A 17,442-nucleotide genomic window follows, 5' to 3' on the forward strand; every position below is an offset into this window, starting at 1 on the left:
GGAAAAGACTATGCGACCGACGACGACTGATACTGTCTATCTTATTCATATTGTCCATAGTATATTGTCCATTGTACATTCCGATTCTAATTTTCTGTGCTGCACTCGTTCGAGCGTCTACAGTCCAGCGCTTGCACGCCTTTGGAAGATTCGCACGCCTCCAAGTCTGACGCGTCCGCGTCGCGCTGCAGCAGCCCGCTGCAACTCGTCGGAACCACCATCATGTCCTCAACAACTGCATCGACCTCCAAAGCCCCAGAAACAACGAAGAGCTCTGAGCCCACAAAGGAGGAGGACACGCTACCACACCTCGGCGTGCTCGAGGAGGACGACGAGTTCGAAGAATTTCCCGTTGCCGGTGCGCACCGAGTTTACCACCCCAACCGCAGTCTTAGCTGACACGGCACCCTTATCGTGTTGCTCATCATATATAGACTGGGAAGACTCGCAGACCGATCTGGCACATCTTGGGGGTGCAGCTCCTGGTGCCGCGAAGTCAGGCGGGGACAAGCTATGGGAGGATAATTGGGATGACGACGATATTGAGGACGATTTCAGCCTGCAGCTGCGGTCCGTTATGCCCCCCTTGTTATTACTTTCATGCTCTTACGAGTACGTATGATTGTACAGAAACGAGCTAGCCAAGAAGGAGAAGGGGGAGTCGATGCAACACTAGGAACTGGCATCATGACGTTATCGATGTTCACCTATGTCGCTGGAACATTCTACTTGCCCATTGCTGTATCATTTGCTGTTGAAAAGTAGTTTCACTTGAAGACAGGATCCCGTCCGTTCTGGCACTCCTCACCGTTGGACACAAGGAGACGATGTATCCTCTCGGTTAATCTAGGCTCTGAACGCACGTCATTCATTCATGTTCTTTAACACCTATCTGAAGCAGACGGAGTATGTCATATGCAAGGTTTAACGTCTCTTATTGCATTAACGTGCGATGGGCGTAATTTGGCGATCTCTGAATGGGGAGAGTCGCATGCGAGAAATAATTGACATCCAATTGGCTATTCGCGATCGGTGTAGTTGAACACACCGTCGTTGGGCATTAAACGTTGAATGCTGGGTGGCCGTGCAGAAGTTGGACTGTCAGTTATATGAACACGCAAAGAAGTGCTGTTGACAACATGAGTTATGGAAAAAAAAGCTGGTCCGCCATCATTATACCCTTCACCTTTCCATCTGCAGTCCCAAAGCGTCCGATCTTAACGCATCTCGAACGGCTTGAAGAGTTTCAGGCCCACGTGTAGGCTCGATTGGCTTGCCGCCCCGGACATACAATTCGCCTTCCACAGGTTTTGGTATACAAACCAAGCCGCATCCATACATTCGAATGAAGACAAGCTTGATGAGTCGTGAGGCAGGACTGGGAAGTTGTAACGGAAGTGCGATGCAAGGTTGCAATGTAAGTAGTTTATCCATGAAGACCTCTGGCGTGGCTTTCGTTGATCGGCCATCATGATGGAGCCGGACCTACGCTACGAACCACTATAAACACTTTGTAACTACCGGCACAAATATGCCAAACGGATGCCATATCACGCCAGTGTCCGCTTGTGCTCACCACTGCAGATCAGATGGCATGAAAGCAACTAGGATATCAATCATTACCGGTAAAGGCGGAGGCTCATCGGAGGCTATGTACATCTACATCGACGCATTACAACAGACACAACAACATCGGGGTGGGGGCCGTAGTCAAGTTCGTGGGTCGTGATAATTCATTCAGTCGTACGCGTGGGTCCATCTCGTCTGCGCTCTGCCAATCGGTCACCATTGTGAATCCACGGAGCGGTATGTAGCAGGAAAAGCATCACGCGGTGACGACCTTTTGGTCCGAGGCTGAGTCCTTCTCGAATTCGGATGACGGCCAGCTCTCCGTCTCGCCGAGGCCCATGAGGGAGGTATCGAAGCCATTCGCCTCCAGATATTCGCGGAACTGTATGAGGTGACCGTCAGCGTCCAACAGAGTACACCGCATAGCGCGCACACGCACCTTGTGATCCTCTTCCGTCATGCCATCGTGTGAAAGGGGGCGGATCAAGAAGAATGTGACGAGGGCGCTCACGATAGCCAGAGCTGCGGGACTGATCAACTTCGCACAATTAGAACAAAACAGAGCTCAAACGCACCGCTACCGACCCAGAAGGGACCGGTGTTACCGCGGGTGCTGCCGCTACCGCCGAAGTCGTCAATCATGGCAGGGAAAGCTGGAATTGGCAGAGAGAAAGGCTGATCAGTGAAGTAAGGTAGAGAGAGAGGTGGAATACCTACCCCAAGTACCGACGAAGGCACCGACCTTACCTACCGCGGCAGCAATACCGTAGAACTGGCCGCGGACAGCGGTAGGACCACTCTTCGCAGCGAGCATACCGAGACAGTTGCCGGGGCCGAACTCACCGAAGCTCAGGAAGATGCCATAGACGACAGCGAAGGCAGCGATGTGGTTGGATAATCTGGGTAAGACACTTTTTAGAAGAAACGTATCCAAGGATTGAAGTTGACTCACTGTACGTAGAGACCGCTCATTATGAAGCCGATGATGGCTTGTGAGATTAGACCGACAATCTGGACCAGTTAGTTGGAATTAATTGCTGGATTACCTGGCGCTCACCATAGTATACTTGGGCCCAAGGTAGTCGACGACGAAGGCACCAATGACAGTGCCAGGGATGTAGAACAAGCTATGAATAATAATAAGATCAGATCAGAAATGTTCAAATGCAATTGAAGGATGGGTATACTTGATAACAACGTTCCAGCCGAACACAACACTCAAAGCGTCTGAATTGTGGGTGATGTTGTCGACAACGGTTGATGAGTAAATACCGAACTGGGTTCCTTGCGTGAGTAATAGCAATACTACGACAAAGTCAACCTTACGGGGTACGTGATGAAGTCGTAGATAAACCAGGAGATGCAAATGCCCAAAAGGCTTCTCCAGTAACGGCGGATGATCAGAAAATACGGCGTCCTCACACGCACCATGGAGTCTTTCTGATAGCGCGTCGGGTTTGCCATCCGCAGTCGCCACAGGAATACTGCAACGGCAGGAACTACCCCAAGACCGAGAGACAGACGCCATACGGCACGAAGGTGGCGCTCGCCAAAGCTGAATTATATCCTGTCAGTACTTATTATGTTAATGGATTGAGACTCGAACATACATCCAGTAGAGAACAAGAGGGACGAAGGCCGCGACCACGAAGCCAAAGTCGATCATAGTGTCTGTAATGCATTTACCAAACATCCACTGGATTTCCATTCGTTTACAACTTACTGGTTGCAAGAGCGAACCATCTGTGCTGGGCATTCTTACTGATGCCGGGCTCTTCAGACTGCTCAGAAGCAGCGACGGAACCACACGGATATTCAGCGCCTACACCAATGCCAAGTAGGAACCTTGAAAATGAGAATTGGCGTCACAGCACGTATGAGATACCTTGAGGACTAACCGACATGCGCTGAGCATAGCCAGCATACCGTAAGTGCTGTGATTGGCGCCGCTGGACGCGGCGGACAATCCTGAGAACAGGGCAACAATGCCAGTCGCCAACATCTAACGTTGTGCCTCAGACATTGCCCCGATTCCATCACTCGAAATAATTGATCGCTAGTACATACCATTCCAAACTTTCGACCAAGCTTGTCGGACAGATATCCGAACGCGAGCATGCCGACGACAGTTCCGGCGAAGGCCAGGCTAGAAAGAACTTTGCTGTAATTGTGCTTGCTAGTTTCCGCGGAGCCATAGATACGGGTCAGCACTGGAGTAGACTCGTCAGTGCCATCTTATGCTAGCTTGGGACAGAAACTGACATGTGTTGACTAGAGATGGGATGAGCACACGGCCTGTGGTACGAGAGAGGATGAGCACATACCACTTCCAATGACGCCGTTGGCATAGCCTAGGGTTTTCAGGACATGTCAGAGCACAATTCGAAGTACAGTTGCGAGATCTACCATCTGAAAACAACGCCGTCCCGCATCTGGATATGGACGATCGTTGAATGCCATGTTTGGATAGAGATAGCCAAGACGTACGCGAAAATCAGGGAGACCTGGGAGAGGCCTATTCTCTTCTGGGCGGCCATGTCTGTACTAGTCTACGCTCACAGTGAAGGGAGAGAAGACGAGGAAGGAGAGAGGAAGATAGAGGATAACGGGGCATGAGGATTGATATAAGTATGCCACCGACTCCATGATGGTATGCTGGATCCATCTCACGGCAAAGAATTGATTGATGCATGATGTCTTTGGTGAACCCGATTCAGGCGCTCTCCCGCGCACGTTCCTCAGCGTATCTCCCCTTCTGGCACTCTTCTTCATCCGTTCTGCCAAACTTTACCTCTCGTCCGCATGTATCTCCTTATGACGGGCCCTTCTCTGCCATGAACCGCACAGCTGGATCTGTCTCGCTGTGTCACCGGTCGCGGAGCTTCGGCGCATAGTTATCACCAATTCCCTGGGCCCATATCTCTTGCGGGGCATCATTCCCGGACCAATTTCAATCTTGATCGATTTGTTGTCCACTTCAGCTGACGGAAAGAAACGAAGAGATCTCCTTCCCAACTTTTAGGCGGAGGCGGCGCTGCGGAGGATTCAAGCTACAAACCCAGTCTGCTTTGCCAACGATATGATGTGCACGCGTGCTGAAATTTGAAATTTGAAACTCGACCCCTCGGCTGAGTCGCCCTCGCATTCGAATCCTTACGATGCTTGTACTCTCGGGTCTAACGCATTTCTGTGGTCGGAGCTGCAGCAATCTGGGAGGACTGCTGGCCTGCTTTGGTGGTACGTCCAATACCAACAAGGTGGATCTCGCTCATAGAACTGCGGTTTCCGTCACCCTGCGTATCACCCGTCATCATGTCGGGTACTAATTCTTTAATTTTCAAGCTGTCCCCCCCGGCTCTGAAACTTTGATCCTCCCAATCACACGTTCGTCGGTGTGCGCCCGTGCCCGCTTTGTACATGCGTGGGTAAAGATCCATCTGCGTTGAAAGTACTCCAGCTTCTTCTATATTGCGACCTTGATCTGTGCATGGCCCTTTGCATTATGTAACCTGTTCCTGACTCGTGGGCCCACGGGCCGAAGCCGTTCTACGTCCTGAGATGAGAGTGAACGAGAGCGTCGAGACTAGACCGGTGACAGGTACTACTCGTTGGAACTCTGCTTCAGTCTCAGCTGTGCGACCGCTATCTCGAGCACCACGGCCCAGTCTTCCAACCTTGTCGAGCTTCCTCCGGGAAGGAGGATTCTTCTTGGCACAATAACCACCTCCGCGGTAAGTCACAAGACCGTGTGTCATTCCCTGCCCATCTTCCTGGCATCGACCGCCGCGCGGTGTCTGGCTACTGTACTTCTTTCCAGGGGAATATTACAGATTGGAGGCAGTGTGGGAGCTCGAGCACTGGTTCTGCCGCGAATTAGACCTTCGGCTTGCGGAAGTCAGCGGTATTGAACATTGACGCTTCTCGCGACAGTTTGCGGAAGATCTTTGAGGAGACACCATCCATGCATTTGATCCTGATCCATGTCGCTTTGTCTGCACCTGGATAAAACTCTCCGAATGCCGTGCTTATAAGTTGCTCTACATCAGCCCGCATTGCGAATATTGCCAGACTTGGAAGTTCTGTCGCAGATTTCTTCTATCTCACGCAGTCTTTCGTTCTGCGTTGCATGCATGTCCTTCATGGTGACTCTATTGCGAAGTCTTCGACCATAGCTGCGTGGCTGTCCTGCTACCTGTTATACTATATCTGTTCGGCGTCTTAGGAAGACCTTGCGTGGCGGATGTTATCCTCCTTACTTCGCGGTCGCACGAGTTGTCTTGGAAGCTGTCGAATGCTCTCACGTGCATGGTAGAAATACACTTTCGAAAGCGCTGTACCGTACTTCGGAATTATATACCGTGGATTGATTATCACACCCCAAATGCCTTTTTGCCCTTCGAGAGGCGTTACAGAGGACGCACAGGGAATGTGCAAGTGATACGGTGAATTGCCAGATTGGTGAGTAGCATTATATTTTGTGAGAGAGTTCATCTTACTTAGACTGTCACCGCGCATAGCTCCCTCTCTAAATCAGACTTCATGGTGTCGGATACCTGTGAGTTGCTGCGTTTGAGCTTGATGTTGTAGATTTTGACGTCCCACTTAATCCTCAGAATACTTTTAGTACTAGTGTCTATGAATGATCATCTAGTCCGGCAAACAACCCTGGGATTAGATATGTGTATAACAGACGTCCAGACACCTGTCCACGATCTGTCGTGCGTGATCCTAGCCTCGTTGAGTGTAATCGACCGAACTTGAAGTGCAGATGCGTTTGCAATGCCGAAGTCCACGGTATGAGCAAAATATTCTTGCATTATAAGCGTGGTGGTAGACCGTCGCTGGCAAGTAGCGTGAGGCAGATGGACCTTTGATTCTTCTCAGAGTACTTCTGAATATTGTGGGCGGCTGCGTTTGCCCAGCGCTGGTACTACGCTAGGTGCGTAATCATCGTGTCTTACTAATTTGCCAAGCTTAAGTTTTAACAGGAGATCAACGATTGACTCGACAGGGGAATCATTTGACGCGTCACCTGTGGTGCCGTGACGAACGCGTACGTCACCCATACGAGTGTACCGCGACGTTCACAGCTATAATACGCAGTCGCCGTTGGTTTCACCTTCCCTTTCTTTCAAGTTCCACACATACTCCATCTAAACTAAAAATGCGCGCTCTATCCGTGACTTTGCCCGTGAACAGTCCTTCAGATTCTTCCACCCTCACCCAAGCGCAGGTATACGCAGGCCTCCAGGTCAAGGCTCGCGACGCGACGTAAGTTTGTGCCTCGTCACGTCCCCCACCCCCCCTGACGGTAATCTGCCGCAGACCCTTCGTCGCGCCTATTGCCTCCTGCGAAGTACTTCGTGAGTTTCCGACGGGGCTTGTGCGCCGTGTGCAGTTCAAGGGCGATCCCGAGTACAAGACGGAGCAAGTAGATTTTTACCCGCCTTCACTCGTGCGTCGTGCTGCTGCTGCGATTTTGTTCGCATCCTTACTCGTTGTACCCTTGGTGATACAGATGGAGTTCACTTTGCACGAGTCGCCAGCCTATGTCACCAATCTGATCAGCTCGTCGCCGGAGGGTGACCTCTACCTCACGTTCACCTTCGCCACGGGCCCAAATGGCCCGCTCGACGAGAGCGAGACGGCGCTTGAGACAGAGAAGACCAAGCGACGGCAGGTAGCGGGCGTAATTCAGCACACGCTGGACGTGATTCGGGAGATGGTGCGGTCAGGCGAGATTGCCAAATAGCGTAGGGCCGAACGCATCGTGCACTTGTTTGAATCTTCGGGAAATCCGACCACAGAAGTTGCAATCTGTGGCCGTCGTTGTCGAGCTAGGCAGTATATGTACTTGAGTTTCATCTTATCGCAAGTACTTGCTTTTGTGAGATGAACACAGTCCATGGGCACCGATCTTGAGTTGGTGACATTCCAGATATGGCCGTGGCACCGTGGTGTCGGCTCTCTTCAACTTCAACATCCACAAGCAGCTCAATGTGCTGACTAGTGTATATATGTCGTCGACCTCTACGACCCTAAATTTATATCCCCAGCCAGCAAATCCAAGGGTCTACCTAAAGTTAGTAACAAATATTCTCTGGACTGTCGTAAAACGTAGGGTTATCTGCTAGCGCTGGTGCCTCTCCTGCAATCATGATGACCACTCGCATTTCATTTGGATTACATCACTTCAGGCGGTCAATACGCCCTTCGTGGTGGATGTTGCATGGTAGAAATGAGGTGGAAGCGCTATGCTCCACCTCGGTTTCGCGGCAAGAAGTGAGTCCTCCGTGTTGCCTTGTCCCCATTCTTTGATCTCCTTCCAACTCGCTTTCGTCTGGTGCTACAGTACTCATTAGCCGGAGCAGTAAATCCAGTTGATGCAGCTCCACCGATCCGGGGTGCTACATCAACCTTGAGCCCGGTTGAGAAGAAAAAGCAGCGGAGGCACGGCCGCCCAGTGTTCGGGACTCTTGACCCACGCCGTTTGGATCCAAGAGACTTCGTTGACCTGAGTAATATCATAACCCCATATGTATTCGACAGGAGCCGTGTGTCTGCGCGAAATCTTGCTAGAGGCGGTGGAACATCTTCACCAGTATGCACCATATATTTTGGATCGGTCAACGACCGCAAAGTAGCGTTTCCTCCCGACACGCGTGGGTTCCTTTACTATCATTCCCCCACAGACTGTCCACCAGTCCTGGGAGAGGTTCGGTTTTCGCCTCATGCACGACGGTGATGTTGCGAAGTTTGCCCTCGGGACGGATCTACTGTTGCCACATTCTGACTTACCGTGGCGGATCATGCTTGTGAAGGTTGCGATAGCTGCATCCTACCAGCTATTTCGAGAGATGCTACTCCGAGACGAGCTGGTCACACCGGATGTAATGGACAAGTGCACTTGTTGGCCTGTCAGGTAGCTACGTCTTAAACGTCAACTCATGTGTTCACTCGATGATCCGATATACCTCAAATTTTCTGCCAAAGCAGCCACGCTCTACGTGTCAACTACCAAGGATGATCTTCGCCGCACAATAATCCAATCATTATTCTTTAACCGTCGTTCCAAAGTCTGGACCACACCATACACAGGTGAGTCACTTGAATGACCACTTTACTGAGACATGGCCCTGATGATCGGGCAGGGAGCGCATTCTGCCGTTTTGAGCGGACCACCGACCAATCGCTGGGCTTGCATCTCCGAGTCAAAATCAGGGAACTGGTGAAGCTTCAGCTTCCTGATTACGATGGTTACATCTCTATGCCGGTCAAAGGTGAATCGTTCGTCCGTGGTGGCAAGCCGTGGACCATATACTCTGAGACGGGGTCTGTAAACCTTGAAGCCCTTCCAGATAAGATGAGGGTGGAGACGGAGGGTGGAGCAAAGGATCGGCCGTGATGGTGGTGAAGGTGAGTAATGTTAGTTGCATTTTTGAGATTCAGTTACGATTTCTGCGCGTACAAGATCAAATTTGCTTGTCGCCGGCTATAGTGGTGCGTGTACATTACACCTTTGGTGGGTTCTCGCTGTTTTGATGACGCCATGCTTTAAGACTCATCACAGTAACAGTATCATGTCAATTGATGGTAATCCTGGGTCTTGTCATGCTATCTTCAATTTCTTCAGGATAGTGAATGCAGACATTCACGGGAACGTTAATTGATAGGAATTTAATGTCGGTTCAAAGGTACATCTCACTCACACTGGAAGCGTGGCCCATCGTGCGGCGTTATAGGTGCTCACGTGTTCCTTGGTAGGTAGTAAGCGAGAAGTGACACGCCGTCGACGAGACTGCCAGTGACATCACGAACGTGGGCAGCAGCAATGCATCTCTCAGTATTTTCAGATTGACACTCAGTTGCAAACGTGGGAGTGGAATACAATCGACAGCAAGGAATTATTTAGCGATACAATGGTAAACTATGGGTACACGGAAGGAAGAAGAAATTGACGGAAACAGTTCATACGATCTCCTCCAGATCATCCTCATCTTCGTCGAAATCATCGAAATCATCTTCGTCACAGTCTTCTACTTCCACTGCGGGAATATCGGCACCAATTGCAGAGATATAGCTCGGACGTGGAACACCCTCTGATCCGGTCTAATGTTATTTCATAGCATGAATGGTGCGCAATAATAAAATGAAGCGTGAGACTTACCCCTTCTCCCTTGAAATTCTGCAGTAGCTCCCAGCTGCCGTTGTGCTCGCCGCTGCGATGTATGAACGCTATCTCGCTGAGTACTTCTCTCAGGTACGTCTCAGGCTGCTGAGTTCGCTCTCGTAGCCACTTCATGGACCAGTGTTCACGCTCTGAGAACGCGTCGAACAACTCATCCAGCAGCTGATTGCGGGGCATACGCGTCATGCGCTCGAACTGGCCCTTTGCTGGTTTCGGCTTTGGCGGCTGTTACACCATAGAAGAAACGTCGTTATGACAAAGATACTGGTGAGTAAATCGCTCCACGTACGACAAAATTAAATGGTGCCTGGTGGGCTGCGCCGCTCGCGAGCATGTTGACTGCGCCACGTCCGCCGGGATGCACATCCTCGAGCAGCTTTATCTGCCGCGACCGCGCATTCGCTGCCCTGATCCGCTGCTTCAGACGTTGCCTATATTTGTCCGAAAGGACCGGTCGTAAGCTGCATTCACGCTTCACAGCGCCTATCAATTTCGTTATTCGCGCGGGACTCCGAGTGTCTTTCTCGAGTTCTGCAATTACAATCTGATTTTGCACGGCCAGAGTAGTCATCTCCAACTCAAATTCGTCGCACGCAGGGTTGTCCTCGGTCGGCGAGACACTGAGCATTGCGAGTGGTCTACCCCTCGAAGATTTTGCTTCAGTGTATACACGGATAGTAGCGAGCTCAACGTCCTCTTGGTCGATTGTAGACCAGTGCTCGAGTAAGTACTTTGGGATCTGTGGGCTGTCTTTCAGTGGCCCGTCCATGTCTCAACGTAGGTGGCTTGCCTTCACCATCCAAACGTCCCCCGCACCACAACAATCAAGAGTCTCATCTGGCTCTTCTTGGAAATATCCGTGGCGAGCAGAATTCACCGCCTCGAATTGCCTGAGTTCCTCTGCAGGTGGTCCCTCCATTTATTATCTTCGCACTTCAGGAATGATGCGTCGATGGGATAGTAATGGCGGGAGAAAAATAGATTGGTTACGTTTGAGAGAATTACAACGACCACAGAGGTGGATATCCTAGCGATGAGCTGAAGTTACTCAGTGAGCGATGGTGTGGCACGGTGGGTTGAAACCGAGTTAAGTATATATGTTCCCAAACAGGAAAGTGATTGTTTGTTTCTAAGGCCTTTGGACAATAGCGCCAAATATGAGCAAATATGAATTGCGTAACGGAGCAAAAAGCGAATATCTGCTGACCCTGGAGCAAGCGAGTCGACACAAGAGACGACAGACATGAATTTCCTATCCGAGGACTGCGGCCTGCGATAATGGTTGCGGGCAGTGCGTATGCGTTCGTGCGGATATTCTGCGCAGCGACACTGGTATTGCAGAAACCATGAGATTCACCTGCATCACGAATGCCGCCGGTGCAAGCGGTCAGGAAATGTAGAGCTTGTCTTGCCTGGCGAACCAGATGGCCGCGCAAGTAGCAACGCGCAGGCGCAGGACTCTCGGTACCATACTCCTCCTTATCACCGTTGGCGCCCTCCGTGAGTACAAAACTGGTGCTGCAGAGCGGGTGAAGTACTAGGTGATAATATGGTCGGTGCAAGTCAAGCCGGGGCAGCCATACGGGAAGGGTCAAAGCAAGCAAATGACAAGGAAGAAGAGTAGCAGATATAGCACACCGTTACCCTAAGTAGGATGTTTAGTGGTTCCCGGTATGTAGATTGACACGCGACAGTGCTCGCCGGACGTGAACGCCGACCTGCGAAGTCCACGTGAGGACAGGGATTTGTCGCCCACAGCGATGAAGAGGGATTCGGAGGAAGGTTGGACCACAACCATAACGACTGGGAGCTTCTGTTCTGTGGTGTGTATTGCAGGACGTGCTGTAGGCGTAGGGCGTGCATACGCCAGGGCTACCAGTAGCGTAATGGCGATCCGGGTGTGGGTGGTGAAAGCGTGGTCGGATAGGCATCTGAGCCTGCGCTATTAGGCATGTCGGATGGTGGAGTCACTGTGCAATATGTTTTTAGGAATAAGAAGCTTTCTGTGAAGCGTATTGGGGAAGTCGAGGTGCCTGCATATCTTTCGTGCGCATTGTAATGTCCGCTTGAATTGGTCCTCCATCGTCTTCCTAACCGAGTCGAACAGTATGATTTCTAATTTGGCGAAGAGGCAAGGGAAGGCAGCCATGGTAGATTTAAGGCCACTAGGCACCGCAGTGGGCAGAGCGAACAATTCTTCGGTGCTGCACGTGTATTTCGTCCCGTGCGATATCATGCATCATGGAGGCTAGGTTGACTGCATGGTCTGTGTTGGGCTTCCCAGAAGGCGAGGAGGTGGGAGGTGAGGTGCGCTGTTGTGCGGCACGTCGCCCGTCCGACATAGTGGTTCGAGATGGCCGACAACGAACGCTACCTGGTGACTCTAGTAAAAATGCACGCATTGTGGGTCCAGTCCTGCTGAACAGTGTCGTTCCGGCTCCACAAAAGCTTTGGTGTAGAGGACCTCCTCAGACTCGTGAGCTAGCCTTAGTCTTGCACTCAGAACTGGTCAAACTCATCGTGAAGGCTAGAGCCACTGAACATGTGCCCAGTCAGATAGATAAAAATCATAGGAAAAAAACTGTTATGAAGGAGCAGGGAACTTCAAAACTAGGTGAGCTTGCGTGACAAGTCGGAACGCGTTTGGTACGAGTCACGATACAGTCACCCTTTCGTGACCTGATCTCTGCTCTACGCTGCGATGATCACAGCTTGATCCTCCCTCCATTAATTACTGCATCAATCCTTGCGAATACTCCAGCCGAGGGGTATAAATGGGTTCCAAGCGCGGCCTTCCTCCACTCATACACAACCTAAGGTAAGCCAGACTTCACTGATGAACTCTGTCGTCGTCGTTGACGAATCCCGACTGGAGTCGTAGTCTGCACTACTCGTCTAAGATTCGTAATCAGGACTCTCGAACCGCATCGCGTAGTACCACAAGATAGCATCGATCTGAACCCTGCTACTGCTCACCCATTCGCAACCCTATATGCCCCAGACCCATCCAGAGGAACCTCTCAGCACGTAATCACACGACCGACCACGGTTACGAGGAATTCGCCGTTGCGACCTGGAAGAAATAATACATGCTTGACCGTTGTCTTCAGGTCCTGCGATAATTCGCCTGGCAAGCACCTCTCCGCATGGAACTCAATCGAATGTCTAGGTTTGGGCTGGGGAGAGCACCAGTTGTCATGGAACTTGGCAGCATGGACAGCACGGGCTTCGAGTGCTCAGCGGAGCACACCCTCAGATCCACGTCTGCAGCAGGCACAGGAAGACTCTTAGCTATCACATGGCGCTTCATGGCATCGTACCAGACCCAGCGGAGTTTCGTCATGGAGTAGAAGCGCTTGGAAGTCTAGTCCACTCGGTTTAGTGTGTGTAAGCGGCTTCCACCTGGCTATACTGACCTTTCGCAGGGCCAAAATATCTTTCAACTCGACATAGCTAATAATCAGGAGAAGAAGGTCGTCCGGTAGTGAATATATGGAGGTCCGCGTGAAGGTGCAGGAGAGGTATGTCTCGAAATCGGCTAGAGAGCTTTGGTAACAACAATGCTATTCCAGCACGCACACGTCCATGCGGTCCCTTCGTCACGCTTCTACTCCTCCTCGCCTATGCATGCGCGTTGGGCCATGTCGTCGAAGACATCAGCCCGTGATTCCTTTCGGAGTAGCACCTCCCGCCTTTCCTGCCATAACCTCTGACCGTCAAGGATGAATGGGAGGACAAACCAGTCTTTCCCGGCGTCAGCGGTAACGAGCCCATGTCCTACTCCACGACTCATCATCATCTCAAGAAACCTGTCAAGCTCCTCGGTTGGCGAGGTATGCTTTCATTTGCTTCTGATCCTTGGCGTGACTCACACAACCCATCACGCAACCCCTCGCGCGATGCGCCGAATTTGCAGAGTTTACCTCTCAAGTGTTCCATTGTCCTTGGGCGCCAGAGATGTCCAATAAGTTGCCCAAAGTACGTCCGTTGCATACTACACTTCTCACGCACCAGAGATTCTCAACAACAGGATCGAAGAGATCCTCGATGCCGATCTCCCCCTCCAGAAACTCCTGCGCGCATTGCACGAACTCGGACGACGCGTGTATGAAGATGTACAAGAAGATTTGCTACGATGCACTCAGCGAAGTTAATTCACATTTCTCTCATCCATGATACACACTCACGTTCTTTATTCTTACAGCACGATGGAGAGCAAGTCATCCATGATGCTTTGGAAGCCTGGTTAGATGTCCTCGTGCGGCACCCCCACATGGTTAGCGGGGTGAGGTCATTTCGGCGCCCCTGTAAGTAGTGGACTTGATTTTTTTACAGACGATTCCTCGCAGGTCTCGCCCAGAATCGAGCGGCCAACTATGCGACTTACTCGTTGAAAAACCTACCTAGGCCATATTAATCAGCGATCGCACTCACAGCGTGCTCGTAAAACTCACTGACCCGTTGTGTACCCACCATTCCAACCTACAATGCGTGCATCGCTGCCTCCATAGCACATGGCGGCATCCTCAATGTTGTCAACCGCCTCGAGATCCATCCAAATGAGAGTCGCATCTGTCGTCGCACTGCCCCCTCAATGAGAGCGAGGAGGCACTTAATACAGAGAACACCAAACGACGGCGGTAGCGGATGTGATTCAGCACACGCTGGACGTGATTCAGCACGCTGGCGGTCAGGCGTGATCGCCAAGTAGTAATGAACAAGTTGTAACTTGTCGCAGTCCTTGTCGCGCTTGATCTTCGTCTCATCACAAGTACTTGTTTGTGAGATATAGACAACTGCTGGGAGTCGTAGTCTATGTGACTGGGCATCGACCGATCTCGTGGTTTCGACATTCCAGATACGGCAGCGGCTGTAGTAGCAGAGTTGGCCCCCCAGAACTTCGACTCGACTTCGATGTGCTGCCAGACCGGTATACGACGTTAACGTTGCAACCTATACGACTCCAGAGATCTCGGTCGTTACTTATTTTTGGCCGCAAGCACACTTGAATCTAGCAGGACTACCTAAAGTTAGTAACAGTCTGGACTATCGTAAATACTGGGTTTGCTCAACTCAACTCAGAGCGGCTATCGCCTCTTCTGCAATGACTCGCGGTTCATTCGGATTACATCACTTCAGGCGGTCAATGCCACCGTCATGGTGGATGTCGCATGGTAGAAACAGGCTGGGAGAGCGACGCTCCTCCTCGGTTTGGCAACAAGAAGTGAGTCCTCCGGATTACCTTGTCCGCATTTTTTGATATCCCTGCGACTCGCGTTCTTTGGTGCTACAGCACTCATATACTGGAGCAGTAACTCCAGTCGATCCTGCTCCAGTGCTCCAGGGTGCCTCTTCAACGAAGCCACGGTTGAAGCCACAGGCGCCGTGGACGTGGTACGGCCGCCAGTTTGGGACTTTTGACCCACACCGTTTGGATCCAAGAGACTTCATGGATCTGAGCACCATCATGGCCCCCTGTGTATCCGACAGGACCCGTGTGTCTGCGTTGAATCGTGTTGGAATGCATAGGACATTTCTTTCATCAGAAAGGACCCAGTTATATTTTGGATCGACTCACAAGAGTGTATTATTTCCTCCCGACACGCGTGGGTTCCTTTACTATCATTCTCCGACCGACTGGTCACCCTTGCTCGGGGAGATTCGCTTTCGCCTCGCGCAGGGCAGTGATGTCGTGAATTTTGCTCTCGGGAAGGATCTGTTGTGGCCGCAGAATGGCCTACCCTGGCGCATCATGCTTTTTCACATTGCTAGAGCTGAAAACTATCGGCCATTTCGAGAGGTGTTACTCCGAGACACGCTAGTCACACCGGATGTAATGGACAAATGCACTCGTTGGCCTGCCAGGATGCCACATGATGCATGTCAAATCATCCAGTCGCTCGATGACCTGATATACTTTGACTTTTCTGCGCTAAATACGGCGTTCTGCGTGTTAATTGGCAAGGACGATCTTCGCCGCGTAATGACCCGATCATTGTTCTGTGACTTTCGTTCAGATGTCCGAACCACACCATACATAGGTGAGTCACTTGAATGGCCACTTTTCCGAGACATTGCCCTGACAGTCTGACAGGGAGTGCGTTCTGCCGTTTTGAGCGGACCGCCGACCAATCGCTGGGCTTGCATCTCCGAGTCGTCAAAATCAGGGAACCCGCGAAGCTTAAGCTTCCTGATTACGACGGTTACATCTCTATGCCGGTCGAAGGCGAATTGCTGGTCCGTGGTGGCAAGCCGTGGACCATTTACTCAAAGACGAGGTCTGTATACATTGATGCCCTTCGAGATAAGTTGAAGTGGGAGACGGAGGGTGGAGCAAAGGATCGGCCGTAATTGTGGTGAAGGTGAGTGATGTCAGTTGCTTTTTTGAGATTTAGTTGCGATTTCTCGTCCATGCAAGGTCAATCGTATGATCGCTTGTTGCTGCTGTCTGTAGTGGTACATACACCTTCTCGCTATTTTGATGATGTCGTGCTTCGAGACTCATCACAGATAACAGTATCCGATGATGTTCACGTCAATTGATGCACTTAGTCTGGGTTTTGTACATGCAACTCGTGGGGATAAAATTCTGCAAATTATCAGCAATAGGTTATAATTTTCAAAAAGTGAACTACCGTGACCGAACTCACACACGCTAGGCTTGAGATAGCCATAGGGCAACATTCGGAACTGTGGGTGAAGTAGAGGTGTCAGCGGTAGCTTTGGCGGACACCGCGTGCGCATTTGTGCGAGAACGACCCTTCCAATATGCCACGATGCACTCAACGGCGTGAGTCCCCCTTTCTCTCGCCCACGGCACACACTTACCATGGTTCTTTTTGTACCCGAAGGAGAGCAAGTTCTCCACGTGCCTGATAAAATGCCGAACGCCGAGGACTGCTATGCTTTCCGTTCTGATTACATTTCAAGTGAGACCATTCAGGTTTCCGTTTTCCTGCCTAATGTCCGCCCCAGTGCTGGTCAACAATTTAGTGAATGTATCTTGGAACAGCTACGCTGGCTACCGCATGTATTACTAATTGAACCTTTACCATACTGCCGCTGCCAGCGAGGATCCACGCGTGGTAAGCCCTCCTGTTATAGTGTGATCACAAGTTCATTGTTCATGTCACTCCCAGGCCGCTGCCTACGCGTGGATAGAGAAAGAAAGGCAAGCACGCCGTCATCATCATCGATCAGCTGCATGAAGAGCTCATTGCCGTCATACTCGGTCCCCCTTCCCTGAGACCGCTCACGCGCTCACATGGAGAAAGACCGGCAATGGCGCCGTCATCGTCCTCGATCAGCTGCACGAGGAACAGGCAGTCGAGGAGCTCATACTCGGTCTCCCTCCCCCAAAACCGCTCATGCTCTCACAGAGGAGGCCGCTCTGACACTCCTCATGCTGGCTACGCCAATGCGTCCGAACGCAAATAGATGAGTACCCCCCGCCGCTTGCGCATATATGCACTCACTGCCCATCGCGTTCACCGTGACTGCGCGCAACTCAATTCATCGCGCTTACTGCGCCGCGCGCCTTCCCCCCGCATTCCCTTTAAACCACGCATCGTGTGCCATCAGCTCTCCATCCAATCCGCCCGCCACACCCACCGGCAATGTGTGCATCACTGCCTCCATTCCACATGACGGTGTCATTAATGTCGTCAACTGCTGAGACTCACTCC

General features: G+C 51.3%; 7 protein-coding genes across 7 annotated transcripts; 5 read left to right on the plus strand and 2 right to left on the minus strand.

Moving 5' to 3' along the window:
• Positions 1 to 222: 222 nt before the first annotated feature.
• SCP_1202630 (Putative 26S proteasome complex subunit sem-1) lies at positions 223 to 676 on the plus strand (the record flags this gene model as incomplete). The annotated part of the gene is made up of 3 exons (XM_027763147.1): positions 223 to 358; positions 435 to 570; positions 631 to 676. 3 exons carry the CDS (start codon positions 223 to 225, stop codon positions 674 to 676), a joined length of 318 nt encoding a protein of 105 aa, XP_027618948.1.
• A 1,149-nt stretch (positions 677 to 1,825) lies between these two features.
• On the minus strand, positions 1,826 to 4,106 carry SCP_1202640 (Glycerophosphocholine permease GIT4; the record flags this gene model as incomplete). Its single annotated transcript, XM_027763148.1, has 16 exons — positions 1,826 to 1,951; positions 2,009 to 2,091; positions 2,145 to 2,222; positions 2,287 to 2,468; positions 2,522 to 2,580; positions 2,627 to 2,696; positions 2,757 to 2,845; positions 2,896 to 3,124; positions 3,180 to 3,240; positions 3,293 to 3,414; positions 3,468 to 3,571; positions 3,637 to 3,779; positions 3,832 to 3,840; positions 3,894 to 3,920; positions 3,976 to 4,001; positions 4,057 to 4,106. The coding sequence occupies 16 exons, from the start codon at positions 4,104 to 4,106 to the stop codon at positions 1,826 to 1,828; spliced, it is 1,458 nt and encodes a 485-aa protein (XP_027618949.1).
• A 2,627-nt stretch (positions 4,107 to 6,733) lies between these two features.
• Positions 6,734 to 7,321, plus strand: SCP_1202650 (DUF1857-domain-containing protein; the record flags this gene model as incomplete). Its single annotated transcript, XM_027763149.1, has 3 exons — positions 6,734 to 6,840; positions 6,895 to 7,024; positions 7,088 to 7,321. 3 exons carry the CDS (start codon positions 6,734 to 6,736, stop codon positions 7,319 to 7,321), a joined length of 471 nt encoding a protein of 156 aa, XP_027618950.1.
• Positions 7,322 to 8,516: 1,195 nt separating this feature from the next.
• Positions 8,517 to 8,974, plus strand: SCP_1202660 (hypothetical protein; the record flags this gene model as incomplete). Its single annotated transcript, XM_027763150.1, has 2 exons — positions 8,517 to 8,667; positions 8,721 to 8,974. The coding sequence occupies 2 exons, from the start codon at positions 8,517 to 8,519 to the stop codon at positions 8,972 to 8,974; spliced, it is 405 nt and encodes a 134-aa protein (XP_027618951.1).
• Positions 8,975 to 9,537: 563 nt separating this feature from the next.
• SCP_1202670 (Transcription initiation factor IIF subunit beta) lies at positions 9,538 to 10,676 on the minus strand (the record flags this gene model as incomplete). The annotated part of the gene is made up of 4 exons (XM_027763151.1): positions 9,538 to 9,678; positions 9,737 to 9,982; positions 10,047 to 10,496; positions 10,548 to 10,676. 4 exons carry the CDS (start codon positions 10,674 to 10,676, stop codon positions 9,538 to 9,540), a joined length of 966 nt encoding a protein of 321 aa, XP_027618952.1.
• A 2,853-nt stretch (positions 10,677 to 13,529) lies between these two features.
• Positions 13,530 to 14,151, plus strand: SCP_1202680 (hypothetical protein; the record flags this gene model as incomplete). The annotated part of the gene is made up of 5 exons (XM_027763152.1): positions 13,530 to 13,590; positions 13,674 to 13,735; positions 13,796 to 13,906; positions 13,962 to 14,042; positions 14,107 to 14,151. 5 exons carry the CDS (start codon positions 13,530 to 13,532, stop codon positions 14,149 to 14,151), a joined length of 360 nt encoding a protein of 119 aa, XP_027618953.1.
• A 710-nt stretch (positions 14,152 to 14,861) lies between these two features.
• Positions 14,862 to 16,108, plus strand: SCP_1202690 (hypothetical protein; the record flags this gene model as incomplete). Its single annotated transcript, XM_027763153.1, has 3 exons — positions 14,862 to 14,981; positions 15,051 to 15,798; positions 15,852 to 16,108. 3 exons carry the CDS (start codon positions 14,862 to 14,864, stop codon positions 16,106 to 16,108), a joined length of 1,125 nt encoding a protein of 374 aa, XP_027618954.1.
• Between the last annotated feature and the right edge of the window lie 1,334 nt (positions 16,109 to 17,442).

The sequence above is a fragment of the Sparassis crispa genome, assembly GCF_003851025.1.
Source record: "Sparassis crispa DNA, contig_000010F, whole genome shotgun sequence".
Taxonomy (NCBI): domain Eukaryota; kingdom Fungi; phylum Basidiomycota; class Agaricomycetes; order Polyporales; family Sparassidaceae; genus Sparassis; species Sparassis crispa.